Source organism: Eschrichtius robustus, chromosome 11 (assembly GCF_028021215.1).
Source record: "Eschrichtius robustus isolate mEscRob2 chromosome 11, mEscRob2.pri, whole genome shotgun sequence".
Classification (NCBI taxonomy): Eukaryota; Metazoa; Chordata; class Mammalia; order Artiodactyla; family Eschrichtiidae; genus Eschrichtius; species Eschrichtius robustus.
Window position 1 is genome coordinate 62,663,573 of NC_090834.1, and position 24,504 is coordinate 62,688,076.

The 24,504-nt window shown below is 55.4% G+C and overlaps 1 protein-coding gene across 1 annotated transcript in view; it reads left to right on the plus strand.

Annotated features, from left to right (window-relative positions):
* The window catches only part of PDE2A (phosphodiesterase 2A), a 63,814-nt gene that overhangs the window by 19,533 nt on the left and 19,777 nt on the right, over positions 1–24,504 (plus strand). Inside the window, exons 3-5 of the mRNA XM_068555774.1 lie at positions 13,315–13,404; positions 16,758–16,846; positions 23,921–24,030. Of these exons, the coding sequence (XP_068411875.1) occupies positions 13,315–13,404; positions 16,758–16,846; positions 23,921–24,030 (289 nt within the window). The remainder of the gene's footprint in view (positions 1–13,314; positions 13,405–16,757; positions 16,847–23,920; positions 24,031–24,504) is intronic.

A 24,504-nucleotide genomic window follows, 5' to 3' on the forward strand; every position in this document is an offset into this window, starting at 1 on the left:
TTTATTTTGTGGTTGAGCTGTAGGACTTCTTTGTATATTCTGGATACTAACCCCTTATCAGATATATGATTGCAAATATTTTCTCCCATTTTGTACATTGCTTTGCTGAAGTATTTTAACACAAATCTCAGACATGATGTCATTTCACCAAAGGTGGGTATTTTTAAGGTCAGAAGGTCCTGGATGATGCTGAAATGAGACAGTGCAACACAGAGCCAGCTTGGAACTGTGTGTGTGAGGGTGACACTGGGGACCTTGAGACATAGTGTGTGACACTGAAGGTGGGCCACCCTGATTGAGGGCAAAAGTGATAGTTTCACTGTGTGTGGCCCCGTGACAGTGATGTGTGACACTGTGGACACCGTGAAATGATTGTGTGTCACTGAGTATGTGGGACATGCCATATGAAGGTGACAGTGATCGTGTCGCCCTGAGGTGATGAGTATGACACAGAGTGGTTGCTGCATGGGAATGAGAGGGATTGCGGTGTGTTGTGGTTGACGGGGGTGTGTGCAATCGTGTCGGATCAGTGCCAGCCTCAGCTGCTGACCGTCAGACGGAGGACAGACGTCACAGAGTGGACAAGGAGAAATGCTCAATGGGGACAGAAATGGTGTCTGGGCCCAAGTATGAGCTGGCGTGAGGCCTGTTCCTTTCTCTGAACTCTCCAGGAAGGCTTCCTGGAGGCAGGGCAGGAGCACGGTAGTGGGACGCCGCAGGTACCTGTTAAGCTATGGTGTCAGACAGCCCTGTCTGGCTGTGACTTTTAGCAAGTCATTTTATCTCTTGAGCCTCAATTCCCTCAAGTATAAAATAGGGCGGTTGGGAGGATTACGTGAAACGGTGCTTTTAAATGAACACAGTGCCTGGCACTGAGCAAATGCTCAGTGGTCTCTTGGGGAGACCACCCCTGAAATCCTTGTGCCCAGGCACCTGGTGTGATGGGAGCGCCAGTGGGTGCGCAGAGAGGGTGCACAGAATGAATGATGTGTTCTATGCCCACAGCCCTCCGCCCTCCCTCTCCCGCCCCTTCTGTTCCCTGCTCGGCATTGTCAGGGCCTCCCCACCCCAGCTTGCTCCCCCCCACTCCTCTCCCTGGCTCCTGCCGTCCTCGCCCGCTCTCAGCCTCCAGTCCAGGCTCCTGCAGCCTCATTCAATTAGGCCGATGCAATTTGCTCAAGAAAAAAATGCCATAATTTGGTTAATCACACCAGTAGGGGATCTGGCCCCGGTGGGGTGGGTGGGGATGGGTAGGAGATCCACCCCAGTAGCTGAGAGCACAGGTCTGGAAGTGCCTGTCTCTCGGGAGAGACCCACCCACTCCCTTGGGCTCCATTCTGGAGCCAAAAGAGTCCAGAGCTTGGGTCTCCCCAACTCCAGCCACAGAGATCTTGAGACAAAGGCTTGGAATGACTGGGTTCACTCGTGTCCCTGGAGGGTCCCTGGCCCTTTCCATGTCTCAGTCTCCCTGTCTGACAATGAGAGTGGGGTGGGGGGTAGTCTCTGAGTCTCTGGCCAGCATAGCTGGTCTCTGCATCCCAGATCTGGTCAGTCCCCCCTTATGGCTTCTGTAGGGCCTTCCCTTGGGCTTTGGAGAGGGTGGGGTAGAGGGTGGGTGAAGGGGACAGAACCCTAGGGGGAGTTAGGAGGGGGCGGGTATCCTCAGAGCCTCATCTCTGTCCAGAGTCAGAGACCCTCTAGTCCCAGGCTGCATACCTGGAGCGAGGGCAGGAAGAAAGGGAGCTAGTATTTCTTGGTCACCTGCAGGGCCACAGCTTCTAACCTCACAGGTTGTACCTTGCTTGCACAGGGCTCCAACAGAGGCAGGGTGGCACTAAAACCCAGCTCATTCTCCCCCACCAATCCTTGCCCCTCAGGCTGCATTCGCCCAGAGGGTTGGGGTCACCTCTTTGTAACTTGCACAGAGGTGGCCTTGCCCCTAGCTGGGAGCAACTTAGGCAGGACCTCATGGTTCCACTTGAGTCTTCTCAGTGGCTCTGGGAGAAGGCACCATTTTATAGATGAGGAAACTGAGTCCAGGGAGGTGAAAAGCTTGTCCAGTGCCACACAGGTGGTGTGTGGCAGGGTAGGGATGTGAGCCCAGGTCTGGCAGAGGTGATGGAGGAGGTGGTGGGGTCCACGGGGCAGGAGAATCAAACCCCCCACAGGCACAGATGCCAACAGTCAGCCATAAACTCATTCACTTGCTCGGAGACAAAACCAGCCACTGGTGCACTCACAGTTCCACAGACAGCTACACACTTGCTGCACACACCCAGGCTCACACAGACACTGACAACCCACATCACACATGCATGGGCACCCGTACGTGCAGATGGCTCGTGCACAGATGGTGCCTCAGGGGTGCTCACACATTTACACTTTCACACACATTCTCCCAGAGTCACAGACCCACATGCTTTCACACAGATATCCTCCTAATAACCCAAGGGTCATATTCTGCTGTGGTAACGTGATGGCCTGTAAGGACATGCATTATGGACAACTAATGGGCAGGCCACACATGTGCTTAGGTCACTAGCAAAGCAGGAGCGCCCTACAAAGTAGGAAAAAAAGTCAGTTGTGATGAGTGTATTCAGAATTTTGCAATCAGAAAAGTCACACAAATGTGATTTTAATGTTCATTTCCAAGACAAAATTTATATAAGGTCTGGTGAGATTGGGGGACATCCTCATCTTTTTAGGGTTTGGGGGCCTCTAAAGGACCTGCACAGATTCACAGGCACAACAATCACGTGAGATATCCTGGGCTCACATATTTACCCGGCCCTGGGCTCTGTGTGTGTCTGTGTGTGTGTGTGTACACGCACTCAGTTGCTCCCGGATCCTTGAGATATGAGGATATGAGGAGGGAGAGTAGGAGAAATTCCAGAGACTCCGGATGTTTGTTCTGTGGCTTCCTGGGCCCTCCAAAGGCAAAGGATTTTGGATGCCAGCCTGCCTTCCCCGGGCGGGGTGGGTGGGGTGGTGGGTTGTGTGAGGAGCCCTGCCTCTGGAGCCCCAACGAGGGGGACCCTGCATAATGATGCGGTGTGACCGAGGCCCACGGCCAGCTTCCTGTGGACTTGTGGACCCATCACCGCCCCTCTCTGGGGCTCAGTTCCCCCATCTGAAAAATGGAGGCAGAGAGGAGGTGAGACTAGATGGGCTTTCTCCTGGAGACTGAAATGGAGAGACATTCCAGACCCAGGGTGCAGAAGACAAAACCAAAGCTGGGGTGGGGAGATGGAGGGGCCAATAAGGTCCAGGGTTCAGGGCAGGGCGTGGGGCCCCAGAGCCTGCAGTGTCTCCCCAGTGTCCCCTTCCCTGGAGAAGGGCTGTGCCTCAGAGCTTTGCTTGGGGCAGCGGTGGCGCAGAGAGGCTCAGCCCTTGCTGATCTGCCAAGGGGAACAGTGGAGGGGAGGGGGGGATGAGAACAGGACCGGGGAGCAGGATAGCACAGCGAGGGGTGGGGCACTGGAGCAGACCTGGGCTGAGCCTGGAAGCAGCGGTCCCCAACCTTTTTGGCACCAGGGACCGGTTTCGTGGGAGACAATTTTTCCACGGATGAGGGCGGGGAGGGGGGAGGGGGGAGGATGGTTCAGGCGGTAATGTGAGTGATGGGAAGCATCGCGGCAGATGAAGCTTTGCTCACTCACCCACCACTCACCTCCTGCTGTGTGGCCCTGTTCCTAACAGGCTGCAGCCCGGTACTGGTCCGCAGCCCGGGGGTTAGGAACCCCTGCCTGGAAGGACAGGAGGGGAGAAGAGAGGACATCTGGTGCAGGAAATGGAAAAGGAGGAGCCAAGGCCTGGAGGTGGGGGGATGAAGGGGTTGGGGGGTTAAGGTTGGAGAGCTGGGAAGAGTGTAGAGCGTGAAGCCTGGACCAGGGTGTCAGCAGGAACAGCAGTGCCCTCGTCTGAGGTGCTTCACAAACAACTCCAGCAGGTCCGGGAACTCAGAGCCTATCCCAGGGCCCTGGGAGCCGTGGCAGGCTTCTGCAAGGGAGAATGCAGCACTGCAGCCATGGGTTGGGGGAGGCTCAGAAAGGCCCCCTGCTCTGGGCAACAGAGTGGTTGGGAGCCCAGAGGCAGGGACATGCCTGAGATGAACCCTGCCCAGAAGATTGCTCATTCCAGCCCCCAATACAGTGGGACTATTTTTAGGAACAATTAAAGTGCTCACACATTCCTGCTGGGGCAGGGAGAAGGAAGGGGAGCCAGGAGCCAGTGCAGAGGGAAAGGGTGGACCCCGCTCCTCCCTCCAATTCTGACTTTGTCCTCAGGACTGGGGAGGCTTGAAGACCCTGGCCAGCCCGGCCTCCCCAGCCCCGTCCCCAAGGTCCCCTCCTGGCTCTTGTGTCTGTCCCTCTGCCTCTGAATCGGTCCTCATCTCTGTCCCAGTCTCTTTCTCATACTCACCCTCCCTCCCAACCCCCACCCCCCCCCCGCCAGGATTTGGGGAACAGCTGGGATGGGCCAGGCCCTGAAGACAGAGCCAAATACAGTCATGGGACCCAGCAGTGAGGCTGTGGGAGAGACACATACCAGAGAAGAACAGACTGAGAGAAAGAGGGACAGATATGGAGAACCCAGGAAGGCTGGGAGGGAAACAGAGAACTCAGGTCAGAGCCAGGAGAGCCCCATGGCAGTGGCAGCCGCTCTGTCTCCTGCTGTCGGTCTTGTGCTGGAGGAGGTGCTCTGCCAGACCTGCCTGCCCTTCACCCCCAGCAGCCCCTCCCTAGGTTAGCCCTTCCTCCCTGCCCTCTGCAGGCCCGCACTGACCCTGGGGCCAGTGCCATCCAGCATTTACCTCCCACTGTGGGTACCGTGTCTGGCACAGAGGGAGAGACACGAGGCCCTGTCCCTGGCTTGGAGGAAGACACCCAGCCCCACCCTGCACCTGAGAGGGGCTCAGCCCATCCACTGGCCAAGGCAAGGTACTGGAGGGGCCACTAAGACAAACAGTGCATAGCAGGGAGGGAGCCTAATGTGTCCTGGAGGCCTCTGGACTGGGGCAAGGGCCTCCTGGCTCCACGTGAGACCCTGGGCAAGTCCTGTCCTGCCTCTCCTGGTCTTAGTCTACCCTCATCAAGCCGGGGATTGGGCTCCATGGGCCTGGGGCCCTGTAGACTCTGATCCTGTGGGAATTCTCAGGAGGCCTGGGAAGAGGACAAGTGACCCATCCAGGAAGGCTGCCTGGAAAAGCCTTCATCAAAGAAGGTGATAAAGATAGTGCTCCTCTCGGGGAAGAGCCCCTCCTTCCTGACATGCTGTCCCCTGCCCTGCCTGCACTGGGAGGTGATCCTGAGGCAGAAGAGCCTCCTGGCCTGCAGAGATGCCTTGGAAAGGTTGCCAAAAGTTCTCAGCACAAGGCACCCTCATACCTTAGGCTCCTCTAAGACAGTCACTGTGCCAGACTTGGGAGACTTTGAGAGGGTGCAGCCGTCTCCCCAGCCTGGGGACCTCCGGGAGTCATGGGGTCCACCCCTCTGCTTGGTAATGGCATATACCCTTCACAGCCCAACAGCCCTGGGCACTCAGGAGTCCAGTTATCATTTTATAGCTCAGCAAACACCTCCTGACACCTGTGACAGGCTGCATGATACCGGGGTCCCCAGGAGGAATAGGGCACAACCTCTGCCCTCTAAGAACCCCCAATCTGATGGGGGAGCCAGATGGACAGTAGTGGCAACTCTGCATGCCATGCCATCATGGGGAGCACAGGGCTGTAAGAGCCCCTGGGTGGGAGGCTCAGATTGGCCTGAGAGAGGGAACAATGACAAAATGTTCCTGGAGGGAGGCCCAAATGAGGGAGGCTCATTTATTCATTCATTCATGTATCCAATTGTTCCTTCAGCCATCATTTCCTGAGAGACATTAACTCTTTTCTGACGCTAGTCCAGTGGGTCACTCGGCTCCATCCTCCTCTCCAGCTTGGGCCACTGTGCCTGCCTCTCAGAGGCTCCTGGACTTGCTTTGTCCAGCTCCCAACCCACGCTGAAGGCCACGGAAGGGGTGAGGCTGAGGAGGGTTTGAAGACATTAAGAGTCACGGAACCCAGAGCTGAAGGCCAGCCAGGCTCATCAAGTCCTTTCTCATGACACAGACTCCCTAGCAGGGCCCCTGTCCTTGTTTGCACACCACTGGGGTCGGGGAGCTCACCTCCTTCCTGCCCAGGCTTCTCCTTTGTGGTATGACTGACTCACAGCCAGCTTATACCTGCCAGCCCACTGTGCCGAACTCTGCCCACACGGGCCCTTGGCCAGGAATCAAGGACAGTAGAGGCATCAGGTATTTGGGACAGCAGTGATGAGGGGATGCTACTGATGTGCTTGGGAGGAAGACTGGCATCGAGAAGAATGTGGGCAATGGGGGTGGAGGCAGCTATTGGCTCTGCCATGTGGATGAGGCAGCAGGACATGGGGGGCTATGGGAGAAGCCCTGAGCCTGTCCTGGACCCCCCCCCGAGGCCATCTTCCCCCTCACACACTCGGCTCTGCCCTCCCTCCCTCTTCCCACTCAGCTGTTCCCTCACCCCATCCTTTCCTCCCTCCAGACCCTGTGCTAGGGACTGAGGGGGCCCAGCGAGTCAGGTCCTCGGAGAGCTGACTGCTCATACAATTCCTGCCTTCCGTCCCCAATTCCTTCCCCTTCTCCTCCTTCATCCAACACCAAACCTAGCCCTTGAGGAATCCAGGGGGGCCTGGGACAATTGGGAGGGCATTTTGGAGGAGGCAGGAGCTAGAGTAGAAGCTGAGACTGGCTTAGAAATGGTGAGGGGCCCGGGAGGAGCTGTCTGTAAATGTTGGAGGGAAGGAGCCCGCAGGATGGGGCCGAGCTCATCAGGGAGGTCGGGGCACGGCGTGGGGGAGCACCAGGACCAGGCTCAGGTGTATTCTACAGTGCACGTGTCTCCAGTGTGGCTCGGAGGCTGGAGACGCGGCCCTGTTGGAGTAACAACTGAAGCCAGAGTCTGCGAAGGGTGGGGGAGGGGAAAGGGGGGACCCAGAGGAGGGAGGAGAGGAAGAGAAGGAGAGGTAGGAGGAAGGGGGAAGGGCAGGTCCTGCCTTTAGGGCTGGGCCCCTGAGCTCCAAGAGGCCCCTTCCACACACCCCGGTCCCATGTCACCCCACTGTCCCCCCTCACTCCTTCCAGGACGCCTGCCTCTGCCTTCTTTGGGGACCTTCTCTGAGGAGTCCCCCTCATGTGGTGGAAGTGGCACGGGCTTGCTGCCAGAAGCTGGGTCCTTCTCACCCGAGCAAGGCCCCTCCCCTTTGATCCTTAGTCTCCTCACCTCTAAAACGAGGTGGTCAGAACCGGTGCCTCCCAGGGTTGGAAGGAGGATTAGAGAGAGTGTGTGTCGCTGGGTCTCAAAGTGTGGTCCCTGGGCCGGCAGCAGCAGCAGCATCTAGGAATGTGTTGGAAATGCAAATTCTTGGCCTCATCCAAGACCTACTGTATCAGAAACTCGGGGGGTAGGGCCAGCAATCCGGATATTAACAAGCCCTCCAGGGGATTCTGGTGCACAGTCAAGTTTGAGAACCACTGATGGACGCCTCTAGCACACAGTAGGTGCTTGAGAAAGGTGCCTTTTCTCCCCCAAAGCCTGATGCCCCACTCAAGCAGGGCCCTGACATGTGAGCTTGTCCAACTGTGGCCTGGGTCTCCTGCCGCTTCCTCAGATCAGGTCTACCAAGGGTCACCAAGCCTCTTTCCTCTATTTTCCTGCCCCTGGTCCAGCTCAGCCTTGTTGAGGGGAGGTCTGGGGCTGCAAGATCTTAGCACTCCTGGGCAGCTCTTCACGTATTTAAGGCACCAGTGTCTGTTAGAGGCAGCTCCTGGGAGGGCGGCAGGTCTGGGTCGGCAGGAGGGGAGGGAGGAGGAGGGGCTGCCTCTCCTGCTTCCTTGCTGTCTCCTGATTCTACAGGGCCAGGCACGCTGTGAGGACTGTGAGAGTCACAGAGTAAGCTTGGGGTGCTCGGGCTCGGCTGGGGTCTGAAGCCCAGCCCACGGGGGCTTCTCTGGCCTGAGCCTCCAGGAGGCCTCCTTTGGGGGAGCTCTGCCAGTCACCCCGGTGGAGCAGATGGGCTTGCAAGTGCCAGGCACATGCTGGGCTCAGAGACAGATGTGCTCCTTTACCCTTGAAGGCCCTGTTCTCTGGGAAGAGAAGAGACTGTGTGTAATGCCCACCAGAATGGGAGGCAGGAAGCAGAAGAATAGATGGCATCTGCCCTGGCAGCCCTGGTTTCTCTCATCATGGCCACTTTCATGGGTTCCCTCGTCCTGTGGGTGCCCATCTTGGGTCAGGGGCTTTCTCCCCAAGTTCTCGAGGTAACCACTTAGAGGTTTGGGGGAGGAGTGGGCAGGAGAGCCAGGAGTTGGGGGGAGGGACAGAACCATACAGGAGAGAGAGGGCAGAAGCCATCTGAGAGGAGAGAGGATTTAGAGGTGGGAAAAGACGTTGAGGTTCTTGGAGACGAGACAGGAGAGCAGCCTGTGACAGAGATGGGCGTCAACTGAGGGAGGCATGGAGAGAAGGAGAGAGACCCACTTGGAGAGATCAGGGAGACAGAGCCTGAGAGAGAGACACAGCCCCAGAGGGAAGGAAAGAGGAATAGAGAGGGAGAGGGGCTCCAAAGTCCTGGGGGACCTTGAAGGTCCCCCCTTTAGAGAAAGGGACACCAAAGCCCAGAGAGAGAGAGCGCCCGCAACCCCAGGACACACAGGGGACCTGGCACAGGCAGAGCTGGGTAAATCAGTATGTATGGCCAGTCCCGGTAACACAGCTTGTCTTAGGAGGCCCCTGACTGCTGGGTTTGATGTTACTACCTCCTTCTAGGCCGCCGTGGGGGCACTAGGAGGCTTCCCTCCAGAGAGCGAGGGGTGGGCTCTAGGTTCCAGGCAGCGGGGAGAGCAATAGAAGGGTCAATGGAGGTGGGGAAAGACATAGAGACTCATGGAGACAAGGCAGGAAACTAGCTTGTGACAGTGACACTGACCTTCAAGAAGGCCATCCGTGCCTGTGCTAGTGGCTCCAGAAGGGATAAGGCCAAGGTCTCTGGCTTCATATAATCCATTAAGGAGTTAAAAGTAATTTTGTCCAGACCCTCTCCCCTGTCCAAATGAGTGCAGAAAGGCTGAGCCAGCCCCAACGCTGGCTCCAGAGGAGCCCTCACTCAGAACAGACTCCCCTTTCTTGGTATCTGAGGTGAAAGACTAGCGTGTGGGAGTGGCACTGTCTATAGTGCTGAGTGGACCTACCTCCAACAATACAGCTTCAGGTAGGGAGCTGGGGAAAGTAGAAAGGCTCCATCCACCCACCCATCCATCCACCCACCCACTCATCCATCCATCCATCCATCCATCCATTCACATATCCATCACCCATCCTCACTGAATTAAAACACAAAATCATAGAACTATATGTTGCAAGCTGGAAGGGCCCATTTTTACTAATGAGGAAACTGAGGCTCAGAAGAGGAAAGGGCCTACCAAGGCCACACAGAGCTTCCGCAGTCAATCTGGGACAGGACTGGAAATCGCTGCTCTTTCCTACACACCACAGATTCTCCTCTGGGGTCTGGGATTGCTGGTTGTTATGCTGATATTTATACTGATGGCTGTTCAAAAAAGCTGCAAAAGCAGGAAATGTGACCTCTTTCACCTCACCCTGAGCCTGGCTGTGTGTGTGTGAGTGTGTTTGCATGTGTGTGTGTGTACATGCCTAAGTGCATATTTATGTGTGCATTGTATATAGGGTTACATTTTTATCCGTGTGTGTGCGTGTTTGTGTGAGGGTGTGTGCATGGCAGTATGTATATGTATGACATGTGTAGATGTTCATGAGAACAGGTATGGCTCTGTTTGTACTTTTCCTTTCCTCATCTTTTTAAGATTTCTGGGGTTTTAACCTCTGACTTGAGCCTTGTTAGTCCCCACCTGGGCCTCCAAATTGGGAATTTTCCTACTTTCCATTCTCAGCTGCTCCCCATTGATTCTCTTCTCCTTTCACTGAGGCAGCCACTCTGTCCTCTGAGCCCCCCATGGACTTTGGAATTTGAGCTATTTCCTCCCTGAGTTGATGCAGGAGGTGAAGTTGCTTTGAGATCAGGGAAGATTCAAGGAGAAGGTGGCATGTGAGCAAGTCTTAAAGGCCAGGTATGAAGTGGCCTTTCCCAGCTGTGGTTCCTGCACTCAACAGCCCCCATCCTGGGGCAGGCAGGGCGGGGCCAGGAGGTGGGTGGACAGAAGGATTCCAGGCAGAGAGCACTGGGCTTCATGGGCCATGTCTGCATCCAGCCCACTCAGGGCCCCCTCCCTGCTGCTGCCCCAACTCTCCCCAAGTTTCCTTTCCCATTCCCCCCTCACCGCCATTATCCTGCCCTCTGCCTGAGGAGTCACAGAAAACTGACCAATCCAAGCAAAGGCCAGACAGGCACCCACCAATTCCAGTAAAGGACAGTTCAGGGCATTCCCCAATCCAAGTAAAGGGCAGGTCGAGGAGCCACCAATCAGAACAAAGGACAAACTATTCTCTCTAAGCCCCCTGAGGAGGGAGCTGGGGGTCGGGTGCAGAGCAGGAGCAAGAGAGAGGCTGGAGATCCAGAGTCGTGGGTTCTGGACCTGGCTGTGCCCTGACTGGCTGGCTGACCACAGATGGGGCATTGCTTCTTTTTGAGCCTCAGTTTCTTCATCTGTCAAATGGGGACACTTAGCTGTCCTAAGCCTATGGCTTTGAGAAATGTCTACCCCTACATGAGAGCTTACTCCATCACCTTGGCCCCTCTTCTCCAACTTCCACACTATACACATAAACTCCACTGGAGGGCAGGGACCCTCAGGGCTTAGCTTGTGCATCCCCACTGTCTCCAGGCAGGAACAGACCTAAACCAGCACCACCCTCTGGAGCCAAGCCCTGGGAACCCCAGTCTGAGGAGCCTGGGTTGACAGACTTTATTCTGGGATTATTTGGGGCATCAGCTCTTCCTCCCTGCTTTAGTCTGCAGAATTGACCTTGAAAGGCCACAATAGCCCATGTGTATACTGTGCGTGCAGGTGTTGCTGAGTCCTGGCCCTGTGACTCCATAAGGAAGTAGCTGCACCTGTGTGAACCTGTACGTGTACCTGGAGGGTGTCGGAAGGCAGGCTGGGGCGTTTCTGAGAGGACGTGAAGGTTTATGGCTGTGTGGCTGGGTATGTGTGGTGCTGAGGGTGTGTGAACTGTGATGAGGAGTGCCTAAGGGTCAAAGGACAATTGATCCAATTTGGGGATTGTATTGTTTGGAATGTGCAACTTCTGATGTCCTAGGATGGAGACACATCTTCATGACCAAAATGTGTCTTCACTTGAGCAGTGAGCGGGATAAAAGAGGAGTTGGGGGTTCGAGAAAGCAATGCCAAGTGAACATTCGGGGAGAAAGCCCACTACTGCACCCCATCCTGCAACAAAGGACTGGGTGGGAGTGGGAGGGGGGGTAGGGGAGGAAATTGAAGCCAAGAATACGCAAGGTGAAATCTGGAGCTGATGCCTAGACCCTAGGCTTCATCTGGACCCCAGTGCAGGACTCCCCTCTGTAGCCACTCTGAAAAATGGGCATCTAGCCAATTTTTGCATACCCCCAGGTATGGGGAGCTCACTTCCTCTCTCTCTCCTGGTGGCCTCTGCCTGTGCAGTGTGGCTCTGCCTGGAAGAAGTTCTTTCATCCCACTGGGCCAAGGCCAGCCTCCTGTGAAATCCTATGGGTCTCCAGGCTGTCTCCAGGGCCACAGAGTCCAGTCCCCCTGCCCAGGAAAGCCTGAGATATTAGAGTCAAATACTGAGACCCCTGGGTTCTGCTCTGCTGCAGACTAGGCACCCCTAGATTCTCCAAGCTTAGTCACATGCAGGACTTGATTTCCAGTTCCCTCCTTACATGGGTCACCTCCTCTGAATGAGTCTCATCTTGTCCTTACCTGGGACACAATGCACTGAGGATGATCGAATCAGCCCCTGGACGTGGAGGAACTCTCATATTCCCTATTTAGGCTAATGGATCTTTATTAATACGGCCTGCAGTTTCAGCATTTTAATATGTTACCAGCCACATTTACACTACGGGCTCATGCTGAGCCTGTGGTCCACAAAGACCCTCAATCTCATATCACTTTCACAAGAATGGGGCCACACCATGTGTCCTGCATCCTACAGTTAATCACTTTGCTTTATGAATTCAGCCATCCACAAGGAAGACATCAGAAAGAACTTCCAGGGGCTAGCGGGGAAGGCATAGCTGAGTGGATGGTATGAGTCACAATTCTGCCTTGGCCCTGGATCCTCTGTTCCATTACCTTTCTCTTTGATCCCCATGGTTCTGGCCAAGTTAATAGAGCGAGAAGCAGGGACCTTTCTTGTCTCTGTTCCGGCTCTCCAAGGGCGAGGACTGTTCCTGGGACGGGAAGGCTGTGAGGCAGTCAAGGCTGATTTCTCCTTCCCCTTCTATCTTGCCAGGGGCTGGCCTGTGTTTCTCGCATCTTGTGGGCTCATGCACCCCTTGGATTCTTGCTACTCCCAGCCCCTCACTAGGCTGACAAACGAGACTGTGTGAACCACCTCCCTCCTCAGGAAACTGAGTGGGACCCAGATTCAGCAAATGTTTAGCTGAGCACCTATGTGTGCGGGCACCCTGTGAGGCACTTCTAGGACTCAGTTTCACTTTATCTTCACATTAGCCTGTAGGGGGAGATAGCCTCAGTTGCCCCCAATTTACAGATAGAAGACTGAGGCTCAGTGACTCGACCAAGATGCACACTGCTAATAAATAGTGAAGCTAGAATTCAAATGTGGGATTTTTTGTTTGCTTGTTTTGCTTTGTATTGATGTGGAAGCTTGTACTTTCCCTGCTTTCCTGAGTTGTCCTTGTCTGAAGGACAAGAGACCTGGGGTCTAGTCTAGACTTGACCTCTTGACTCACTGTGAGCTCTTTGCTAAGTCCCTGGCCCTTCTCTGAGCCCCAGTCTGTAAGATGAGGGGACTTGGACATTCTAGGGACATTCTTGGGACATTCTAGGGACATTCTTGGGACATTCTAGGGACATTCTAGGGACATTCTTGGGACATTCTAGGGACATTCTTGGGACATTCTTGGGACATTCTTGGGACATTCTAGGGCCTTAAGACTGGTTGGATTCTGAGATCCTAAGATCCTGGGATTCAAGTGTCTGCGAGCCTTGGGCTCTGGTTTAAGCTGGGAATTTGTGTTCCCAGCCGCCTGGGTAGGGGGGTTGCCCTGGCCTGCCTGGAAAAGGCCCTCACTGCCCTTTCCTCTCTTTCAGGATGCTTTGCTGAGCCTGGGCTCCGTCATCGACATTGCAGGCTTGCAAGGGGCTGTCAGAGAGGCCCTGTCAGCTGTGCTCCCCAGAGTGGTAGGTGCCTTGTCCCACGCTTCCCCTGCCCCCCTAAACCTTTGCCCAGCTCCTTGCTGTACCTACAGGGTTGAGAAGGAAAGAAGAAGCAGGGCCCCCCTCCCCCCGTGAAGGGTTTGGGTGAGTGTTCTGAGAGGGCTTCCTGGAGGAGGAGGACTGAAGCTAAGCCCCCAAAATGAACTTATATAGGAATCCTGGAATGTCTGGGACAAAAAGGGCTTTAGAGCTTAATTGGAAAGATCATGTCTCAGATAATGGAATGGATTCACCTAGGATAATAGCTAGGACATAGTGGAGTCAGGTGGGCTTTGGAATATGTACAGCAGGAAGGATTGAAAGTAGACATGCAGAAGAACTTCCTTGATGCCAGGTCTGGGAGGTGCTGAAATGGGGCTCAGCCTAGATGAATGGATCTGTGCCAAGTTAAAGCGTCCTGTCTGGAGTCAGGAGACTGGACAAGATGTCTTCTAGAAACCTTTAAGCTTCTCTCTGACCCATCCCAACGCCATAGATGAGGCTGCAGACTGGGGGAGACTGTGACCCTCTTCAACTGCCCCAGGCCACTCCCCAACCTGGCTCCAGTGGCCACTGTCCATCCCTTAGGCAGTAGGATGGATAAACTGGCCCTCAAGACCCAAAGCAGAAGTGTCTCAGTTGTGCCAGATAGAGGGAAGCAGGGACTGTCAGTCCAGGGAGGGAGGCTGTGACTTACCCTAAGGCACATGGAAGACTTCATAGAGGAGGAGATGCCTAAACTGAGTCCCCATAGCCTAGAATGTCCCCTCCCCTACTCTAGACATCAGCCACCAGCAGAGCCCATTGTGTCTGAATCTGCTGGATGGATGAACCACCCGAGGCCCAGAGAGGGAGGGCACTTCCCCCAAGGTCACACAGCATGACAGGAACAAATGGGGCTTGGCACCTAAGCACCCCCATCCCCTTTCCTCAGCTCTGCCTTTTCAAAACCTCCTGGAAGTTCAGAGCCCAGGAGGAGGGCTAATGAGTGAGCTTTATTGACTGTGAAATTGGTAGGAAGTGGGTGGTATGTTGGCTCCCAAAATAAATCCTCCCGGAGATGGGACTGAAGCAACATCTGGCCTGGGGTGGAGAAACATCTGGAAAAGAGGAGGTGGGGAGGTTGGCAGGTCAGCGTCCGTGAGGCTGTGGGAGTGGGGAGGAGGATGTGACTGGCCTGGTCTTCACAGGCAGGATGCCTGGTGGTTGTGCCAGCATAGACGCCCTGTACTGGATTAATCGTATCCCCAAAGCTGGAGGTTGGGAAGACAGCTCTGGTCCAGGTGACTAGGTTCCTGGGACAGTGGGAAATGTCTGCCTTGGCCCACCCCGGAGACCTGTATGAGCTAGGGAAGCCCTGACTTTGCGGAGCCCTGCTGCCTTGATTGCATGGAGGGGCTCAGCCCTCCAAAAAGGGGTGGGGAGATGGGAGGTCTGCTCTACCCCTAGGGAGGGGTGAGGAGATGGGGGAGGGGTCTCCCTACCCCCCCCCCAGGGAGGGGAGTTGCTGGCACTTGGCTCCCTCATCAGCACCCATTGTGGCAGGCAGTCACAAATGCAGATGGTGCTGATGTGTCTGAAATGGTTCCCTCCTTCTCTGCAATAAACTCAGCTAATTTTAACCCAGAGGGCTGTGAGTGAGGGAGTGGGAGGCTCCTCCCTGCCTCCCACCCTCAGATTGCCCACCCCTCTCTCTGCCAGGGCAGGACTCTCTGTGTGACCCTGGGTGCTGGGTAGTGTTTTAACCTCTTTGAGGGGCCAAATCCTTCAGGCCCCTCCCAGGCTGCTTAAAGAAGAAGGAGGCTGGAGACAGATGAGGCGTGGGTGGCTTCCTTCCCACTGATTTCTTCATCCCTGAGCTCCTCGACTAGACCCTCACCCAGGAGGACAGAGGGGCTCCACGTCTTCCTGTGTCTGCCCTTCTCACTCTCCTCAGGCCCTATCATTTCCGGCCCACGCCACCACTAAGCTTGGCTCAGAGTCTCTTGAAGCGAGACTGGGATATCTCCTGGGGGTTGGGAGAGGGTGAGGGGCTGGCTGGGGACAGCCAAAGGCAACAAGAGTGTCTGACCGGATTGTGGACTGTCACAGTGGTGAAAGGCAACTGCTTCTGCTGAGAAGGATTCCACACTTACTGAGGGTGGGCCTTTAACATTTAGCTCCAATGTCACCTCCTCCAAAAGCCCTCCCTGATACAGTTAGCAGAGAGGAGAGCCCTCCATTCTCCCACTGAGAAAACAACGCCTCTCAGGATACTTAGCTGGGCACAAGGGTGCCCCCTCGATGGGGTGTAGGCTCTGCTGAGCCTCTGGGTCTCCCTCATCACCTGCAATGCGGGCAGTGGAGATGCTCTGCAGGTTGTGTCGGTTGTGGGTCCCTAAGTGTAGCCAGTCCTGCTTGGAGGGAATGTGGATTTTCTCCTGTGGGTCAGTGAGGGCAAGTGCTTCTGCCAGGACGTGGTCTGGAACAGAAGGCAGGACTGCTCTGGGCCCTTGGGGAGGGCGGATTGACAAGCTGCAGGCTTGACATTCTTCAACCAGAGCTTTGATCTCACTCTGGGGAGTGATCATTCCAAAATACAAATCAGCTCCTGTCTCACAGGGCTCACCAGCCCCTCCCTCCCCAGCAGCAGCCCCTCCCCCTAACACCCTCACCCAGCTCCCTTCCAGCTCAGCACTGGGCTGACCCCAAGCCCACCTCTGGTGCCTGCTGCCCCCACCATCAGGGCTGTCAATGCTTTGGGCCCTTTACACCTACATATCTATTACTCGGCCCAGGAGCCATTCTTCTGTGCCTCACCCACTCCCTGAATGTGTCTAATTCCCACTCCAGTTACAACTTTAAAGTCACTCCCTCCAGGAAGTCCTCCTGGCTTGGGTCACAGTTTGTGATTTCTTGTAGAGTTGTTTGTATATCTGAGGTAGGAGGGAAGCTTCCAGGGTGTTCTGAGCCTCTCCTGCAGTATGGCCCTGAGTGGACACTCAGTTATTGTTTGCTGAGGCTGGAGTCTTGGCAGGGAAATATCTCAGGGCTGTGGGGTTGGGGGGATTTGTCTGTACCTTCAGCCCTTCAGACCCTCCCCAGCGCCTTGGATGTGGGATGATAGGTAAGGAAAGCCAGCAGGGTGATGGGTCACTGCCTGCCCAGAACCCCTCCAAGAGGAGAGAGTGAGATGCTGAGGTCATAAGGGAGCTTTCCTACCCTGACTGCACTTAGGATCACCTGGGGAGTAAAGACAAACAGATGCCCGTGAACTTGTCATCCAGACCTGTGTCAGGCTGGGACTGGGCAGCTGGGAGGGCTTCTCCTCAGGATCTCATGAGTGCCTTCTGTCCTAGGAGACTGTCTACACCTACCTGCTGGATGGGGAATCCCGGCTGGTGTGTGAGGAGCCCCCCCATGAGCTGCCCCAGGAGGGGAAAGTGCGGTGAGCTGTTCTCCACCCATTGCCTCTCACACAGTCAAGGGTGACCACAAGGTCTGGTCTGACCCTCCCCATCTGACCTTGACCTCAGCCTCCCTGCCAGGTTGGGTTCCAGTGGCCGGGTCCACTGTCTTCTCTTGTGTTGTGTTGGGGGAGTGGATGGCACAGGGAAAGCGCCAAGTGGTAGGCTTTCTCCTGGAGAGCTGTTCTAAATCGCTGTAGCCTCCTCAGAGCAAGTCTCAGAAGATCGGGGCTACAGTTTATCGGTTAGAACCCCAGCAGGCTACGAGAACTGCCTGGCAGGTTCTCACAGAATCATAGAATTCGGAATCACAGAATGCTGGACCCGCATGGTGTCAACTCTGAGAACAGGGAGATCAGAAGCAGCGTCCCGCTGTGGGTTCTGGAGCCCAACCGCTTGGGTTCAAATCCCAGCTCCCATTTACTACCTAGGGCAAGGTACTCAGCCTCCCTGTGTCCTGATTTTCTTGCTTGTAAAATGGCAATAATAATAGTACTTACCTCATAGTACTATTATGGGAGGATTCTTGGGATGATTAAATGAGTTTAACACATGTAATGCACTTAAAACTGTATCCATAATGAATGCTAAATGTCTGTTTTTATTTTCATTATGATAGAACATTGGAATCACAGACTTTAGGAACATGGGCTCAGCACCCTATGGTCCCTTGATACCTCTGAGCTTACTGAATTCAGCCTCCCTATTTTCCAGATGGGCAAACATCGTGAGACGTGTCCCATGCCACATACCTGGTGTGAGGCAGAGCCAGGTCTGGGACATGGTCTCCTGGCTCCTGGCTGTCTAGGGGACAATGAAGGGAAGTGGAGCTTGTCCAATGAGAAAGTGTTGACGGGCAGGGGTGCTGGTTCAGAGGAGGGCAGGCCATGGAGGACGTGGGCACTGCCTTCTAAGCACCGCAGGGCCATTGTGGGCCCAGAGAGCACAGGGTCAGGAGCTGAGGGCTGAGTGGACACCAGCGGGGGTGTTACCAGAAGGCAGCACTCCACTCCAACAGGCCAAGCAGTCAGGGATGTGGCTTTTTCAGGTAGTAGCTGAGGCTGGCAAGATACTCACCTTTCACAGAGGCCGTGGAAAGAATGCCAGAGGTCCTGATGCTGGGGATGCTGGTGGTCCTGAGGGCCCCCCTGGCACTCGGAACCCTGGATTCCTTGATGCTATTCTCTCCTCTGTTGCTTCCCCGTGGAAGGGGCTGGCTCCCCTCCAATAGCTCTGAGCCTTCCCACCTCCTGTTCTCCCATTCGATTCCCTCATGGGGTGGGTGGTGGGTGACACTGTCCCCTTCAGCATCTCCTGACAACTCCTCCCCTCGAGGACAGTGTGAACCAAACCAGCCATGCCCCTCTCTGGCCTCTAGTGTCCCATCTATAAGACAGCAGGATAGGGCTGGGAGGTCTTTGGAATCTTAAGGGAAAAAAATCCTATAATGTCCCTTCTGAGCCTTCCCTAATTAGCCCCTAATCCTCAAGAACTTTGCTTAATATGAGTTTGTCCGATCCAGGAAGTTTCCTCAAAGCAGCCTGGGAAGGCTCTTTTGGGAGAGGGATGCAGGATCGTGGGCTCAGAGGCAAGAGGTGAGCATCCTTCAGGGTTTGCTCTGCTCCTGAGCTTGTGATGCTCCCCGTAGGCTTTCTACTGTGAGCTGGGAATGGGATGGAGGTGGGGGAGGGCGCCTGTGGTCCAGGCATCTTTGAGGGGGCTCAGATCCTCTGCATCAGCCCTTTCAGTATCCCCTCCCCCAGCCACCTCGGATTCAGTAAAGCCTTTGGAAAAGGTACACACACACACACAAAAAAGCAATTAAAAGTGAATGTTCCAATGCAATTAGCCCAGAGTTGAGTGGAAATGGGGAGGCCTGCTGGGAGATGGGACTCAGAAATCCCAGGAGGCCGAGGAGGTGAGGTGGGTGAGGGGGCAAGAGGGGTGAGGCAGTGGGGCGTCCCACCAGCAAGCACTGGGGGTGAAGGTTCAGGCCAGTCCTCTCTTCTGAAATCTGTGCTCTGCCCACCCACACACCCACCATGTGTCTGGTGGTGAGCCCACCTCCTCGGCTCAGGCTGAGACTGAGGTTTGTGGAAGAGGCAAGAGCACTTGAATGGCAGTCAGACAGGCCTGGATTCTAGCCCAGCCCCATCCCTGCCCCACTGTATCCCCTTCCAAACCTGTTCTCTTATCTATGGAATGGAGCTAACAGTGGGCCCTGTCTATTAGCTTAATGAGATCATAGCTGCCCAGGGCTTAGCCCCATGCCAGCACACAGTAGGAGCTTAATGATTGCTGACTGCCCTCCACCCCCAAGTCCCAACACATTTACTCATTGGGTGACCTTGAGAAAATTACTTGCCTACCAGGGTCCTTCCAAAGGTGACCTCTGTGGCTCTGGCCCCATCAGGAGACCAGGCACCAGCCCCAGGCTGAGGTGGAGCCTGAGCTCTGGCCATGCCCAGCCCAGTGGAGGGGGCACTCCTCCAGGAAGCCCTGGAGGGCCGGCAGGGCTGGCAAACAGCAGCAGGTGTGAAGTGGAGGTGGATCATAAAGACAGATAAGGGCCCAGGGTGGTGTGGGGAGGCAGGGTGGAGATGGGCCAAGGGGGAGTGAGGAAGGAGGCCCCATCAGCTACCCAGCCTCTCCTGCCACTGCCCTGTACCCCTCCGTGGGCTCACAGATGCCGTTTCACCACCCCCCCCCAGTGTGTTTTAGATTCCCTGCCTCCTTGTGCTTGGCTCGTGCTCTTTCCTCCCCTGCCAAGTCCTTCCCTGTACCTTCTCCATCTCTACCAGCCCATTTCCCTTCTCTGCCACAGCCCAGCCAGAGGGCCGCTAGGAGGCCTGCTCCGTAGATCCCTGGCACTAAGGAGGATCCAGTTTTCAGAAAAGGTGTCTGGGCCTTGGTAGCCTCCCTCAGGGATGGGTCTGTCCACGAGAAGAACCCTGGGCTGGGAGCTGGGACAACATGGCTGCAATCACAATCTCATGCACTCTCTCTGGGCCTCAGTCTATGCTTCTGTGTGGTGATAAGATGGGACACTGTGATGTCTGAGGGATGGTCCCACTATGAACCCTGAGGGCTGCAAGGGGGCTTCAGGGCTGGAGGGAGAGAATCCTGGAGGGCTGCCTGGGTGAGAGGCTTCCTGGAAGCCTTCGCCTCACTCTTCTTGCTGCCCCAATCTCCCAGCCTATTTCAGTCCCCAGCCCTGCCGCCTTCCTCTTCTCATTGTGTCTCCTGCCATCTTAAAGCCTCTGATTATTTGCTGCTGAGTGCAGTGAAATCTGGGCCTTTCAGGCTGCAACGGAGATACCGCCCACACCGGCCCCAGCTGTTTGTCTCCTTCTGCTACCATTTGGGGGGCCCAGGGCCCAACCTCGAGAAATTTCTTCCTCAGAGCTGACCTGGTCCCCAATCACTGCAGAATCTGTCTGTCCCTCTGATTTGTCTCAAGGGACACAGAGAACAGTCTTTTCCCATCTCTGGAGTCTCACATTCTGGGAGAGGGAGAGGAAGAGAGAGAGGAGGGTCCGGGGTCCTGGCCTGAATCATAATTCGTCTCCCAGAGAGATGAAAGGGTGAGAGTGAGGTTGAGGCCCCCGGAGAGGGGGGCGGCTCAGTCAAGGGGAGGGGGCCTCACCTAAGAAGGGGTTCAGAGGAGTGGAAGAGGGCCTGGCACTCTTTCCAGGCCATTGACTGTACTCTCCACTAAGCAAATAGTTGTTAAAGGGACGGAACTGTCATAAAATCCACGCCTGTTCCTCTCCCCACTTTGTGCCCATCTGTCTTTATCCTCACTGGGGCAGCCCACGACCACCCAGGCACCCAGGGCTGAGTCACTAGCCTTCAATCTGGAGAGCGGGCCCTGGGCTTTGGCTGGGCCGACCCCAGCATCAAGGTTCACCCCCCAACATCAGCCTGGCAGGGGAGGGGGCCATCAGGAGGGGAGAGGAGGCAGAGCAGGGGCTCTGAGTTGAGGAGAAGTCATAGGGGATGTGAGCAGTAGATGAAGCCCCCAGCCCCAATTGGGTGGGGGGAGACACAGCCTCGGAGTCCCCTCCCCCTTCTGATATCTTTGAAACCTCCAGGGGGACAGCAGTTCTGGGAAGGGTGAGGCAGAGGAAAAGGGCTCATATAGGGGTGGGTTGAGGTGAGCATGGCCTGGTGCCAAGGTGTGGGGACTCCTGAGGATGGAGGATCCTTGGAGGCCCCAGTGCTTGGTGGAAGATCTGGACCCAGTCAAGGTTGACCTGCCCCAGCCCAGCCTCTCCTCTGCTGTCCAGGGACCGCTGAGACTACGGGGCCCTCACTGAGACCCGGTTTCTGTCTCTCAGATTCTCCCTCTCCAGTGAGAGTTTTACTCAGCAGCCAGCACGATCAGCCTGAAATTGAACCTGACCTTCACCTTTTCCTGCTCAAGTCCCTCTCAGGGCTCCCACTGTCCTCAGGATCAAGCCCAGCTCCTCAGGGCCCTGGCTCTCTCCAGCCTTGCTCCCTCTTGTCTGCCCACACCAGCCTCCTTGCTGTTGGACCATCCAGCAGACACACATTCTTTCTTTCCTCTGAGCCTTCGCCCATGCAGTTCCCTCTGCCTGCACATCCTTTCCTGTCTGCTCTGCTTGTCCTCTAGGACTCAACTCAGGCATCTCCTCCTCCAGGAAGCCTTCTCTGACCCCACTTCTGTCCTGCACCTGGGTAGGCTGGGGCCCACTCTTCCTTCCTTTCTCAGAGCCCTTGTCCCTGCACTCAAGTGTGGGTCTGTACATCATTCCCCGCACGACACCACGACACCTCTTCTTATCTTAGTCCTCAGTAAGGAACCTGACCCAGAAGGACTCTGGAATAAATAACCGCTCTGTGGAATGACTTTAAGTAGAATGTTCCCATAAGTATTTTAGTTGAGAACACTTGCCCTGGCTCTGGTTGGGGGGATGGACTTCAGGGACCCGACAGGAGGCAGGAGGCGAGGGGAGAGGCTGCTGCAGGTTCAGGGGAGAGGTATCTCTGTTTCAGCTGGGCAGTGGCTTGGGAATGGAGAGCAGGGGACAGTTATGAGAGATGCATGGGAGGTGACTCACCCATTGGATGGGGGAGGTGAGAAGAGGGAGGCAGCTAGGACAGTTTGTGGACAAGCCGCAGGGGACCCGGTGGATGGTTGTGCTACTTCGGGGGAAGTGGTGGAGACGATAAGTTCCAGTCGGGACTTGGGGCCTCTGGCAACTTCAGGGACACCCAGGGCAGGCCTCCAGGAGGTCTTTGGGTATCTGGGGTCTGGAGCTTAAGAGACGGGGGAGCTGGAGAGTCATGAGGCCATGAGCACAAAGGAGTTCTGTGCAGAAGAGAAGAAAGGCTGAGGGCAATTCCTTCATCAGGGTCCCGGGAGGAGGAGGGGAGAGGCCAAGGCAGCCCACGGTCTGGGGGTGGGAAGAAAGGAGTCAAGGGTTAGTGAGATGAAGCTGCGGCGCTTACTGACCAGAAGCAAAGGGACCAGCGCCACCTTGTGGCTACCCAATAACCAGATTGTCCAAGGCCAAGTGACTGGGTGGGGTCCACTAGAAGGGGTTTGGCTGAAGGTCAATAAGGCCAGCCCCCTGCCTCCAGGAAGCCCCAGCCTTTATCAACTTAGTCACCAGGAAACGTGGCTGCCATTGCCTCCTGCCACCCTAGCTCCCTATTCCTTCCTAGGGTGATTGGCACAGTTGGACAGCTCAGAACTGGAGCCCAGCCCTCCAGGAGCCTAAAGGGTTAGGTGTGAGGGCTGGAAGGTGGGAGATACCACTGGTTATTGTAGATTCTGAACCAAGGAGCCAGGAGTGAACCGGCTAGGTTCAGAATGTTGCGTGACCTTGACTGAGGCATTCAACCTCTTTGGTCCTCGATTTCTCTAGCTGCTGTGACCTCCTGATCTGGTGACTTGCAGGCTGCCCCCTCTCTTTTCCTCACCTGACCTTTGCTGGGCTCCCCTGAGTGACCCCACATGCACACACCAGAGTCCTAGGCCCCCAAGCTTCTCTTCTCTCCAGGCCAGGCAGTTCCTACAAACACAATTAAGTGGAGGCAGCATGAGGGATGAAGAACCCAGGACAATTAATCATTAGGGAGTGACATTTGGTGGAAAATCAGGTGCTTAATTAAGCAGGAAGAGCCAGAGGCGGGGATGGGGTGAGAGTGGGGGTGGGATGTGTGGTGAGGGCAGAGAGAAACTCATTCTTCTTCCTACTGCAGCCTCCCCTGTCTCAGTTCCCACCTCCCCCCGCCCCCCCATCACACCTATGCCCTTTGCCTCCTCGACATTCACGCCAGTCCCTGTTGGAGGCTCAACCCCCTCAGGTCTTTAGGAAGACTCTAGTGTACTGGTTAGGAGTATGGGCTCTGGTGCCAAATGCCTGGGTTCAAATCCTGGCTCTACCACTTACTAGCTGTGGGACCTTGGACAGGTTACTTAACCACTCAGCACCCTAGTTTCTCCACCTGAAAAATGGAAATGATGGTAATATTTAATCCATAGGATCACTGCGAATTCTGAGTTCATCTATGTCAGTTGCTTGGACGTGCATTGCCCAATAAACTCCTGAAGTCCCCTTCCTGTGCTTGCCACCAAAAGTTGCTCCAAAATGATTTTCTGAGGATGCTGATGTTTAGGATTCTACTCTCTTCACCCTAGTTCTCCCTGGGAGGCTCAGAGAGGTTAGGTCACTTGCCCAAGATCAAGTAGTAGCTGTGGCAGGTTTTAACCCAGACAGCCTAGCTCTGAGCCTTGGCTTTACTCGCTCTGGGGGATTTGTGAGGGATCCTGAAGGTGCCTTTCCCATATCTACCAGCAGGAGGCACCAGAGGCCAGACTGTAGCTGCCTGCTCCTCTACATTGGGAGGGGAGAGTCAGGGTCCGAGACTCTTTTATTTTTGCCCTCCTCATATCCACCCTGCAGTGGGTCAACTTGTCCAGATCCTCTCAGATGTGCAGGGTTCAGCCCACTGTGTGTCCCCAGGCTGGGGCCTGTTCCTCTTTGATCCAGGGACTGAGAGGTAGAATCATATCCTCTTTTCAGAGAGGCTGTGATCTCCCGGAAGCGGCTGGGCTGCAATGGACTGGGCCCCTCGGACATGCCTGGGAAGCCCTTGGCCAGGCTGGTGGCTCCACTGGCTCCTGACACCCAAGGTAAGGGCTGGGAGCTGGGCAGGGGCAGGGAGGGACTGTGGCCTCTGCTCCCCAGAGCATATCTGTGTTCTATCCCTGTCTGCATCTCTCCGTCTCCTTTCTCTTGCTCTGTGTCTCTAGCAAACCTGCCATCTAATTCTCTCTCTGTTGCGCTACTAACCTCTCTGAGCCTCAATTTCCTGATCTGTAAAATGGGAACAACAGAACCTACCTTGACGGGGTGTTGCTTGTGCTGGTTGTTAGACGGGCTGTAGTTGTCATGCTCTCTCTGTCACTGTCTGTTTTTCTTTCTCTTCCTCTCCATGCCCCCTGTCCGCCATGTCTCTCTGCCTCATGTCTCAGTCTCTCTAGGTCTCTGTCCTCTGTCTCGATGTGGAAAGTGCACAAGACTGGGAGTCAGGAGACCTGACTTGCTGTGTGATCTTGGGCAAGTCACTTCCCCTTTCTGGACCTCAGTTTCCCAATCTGTAAAAT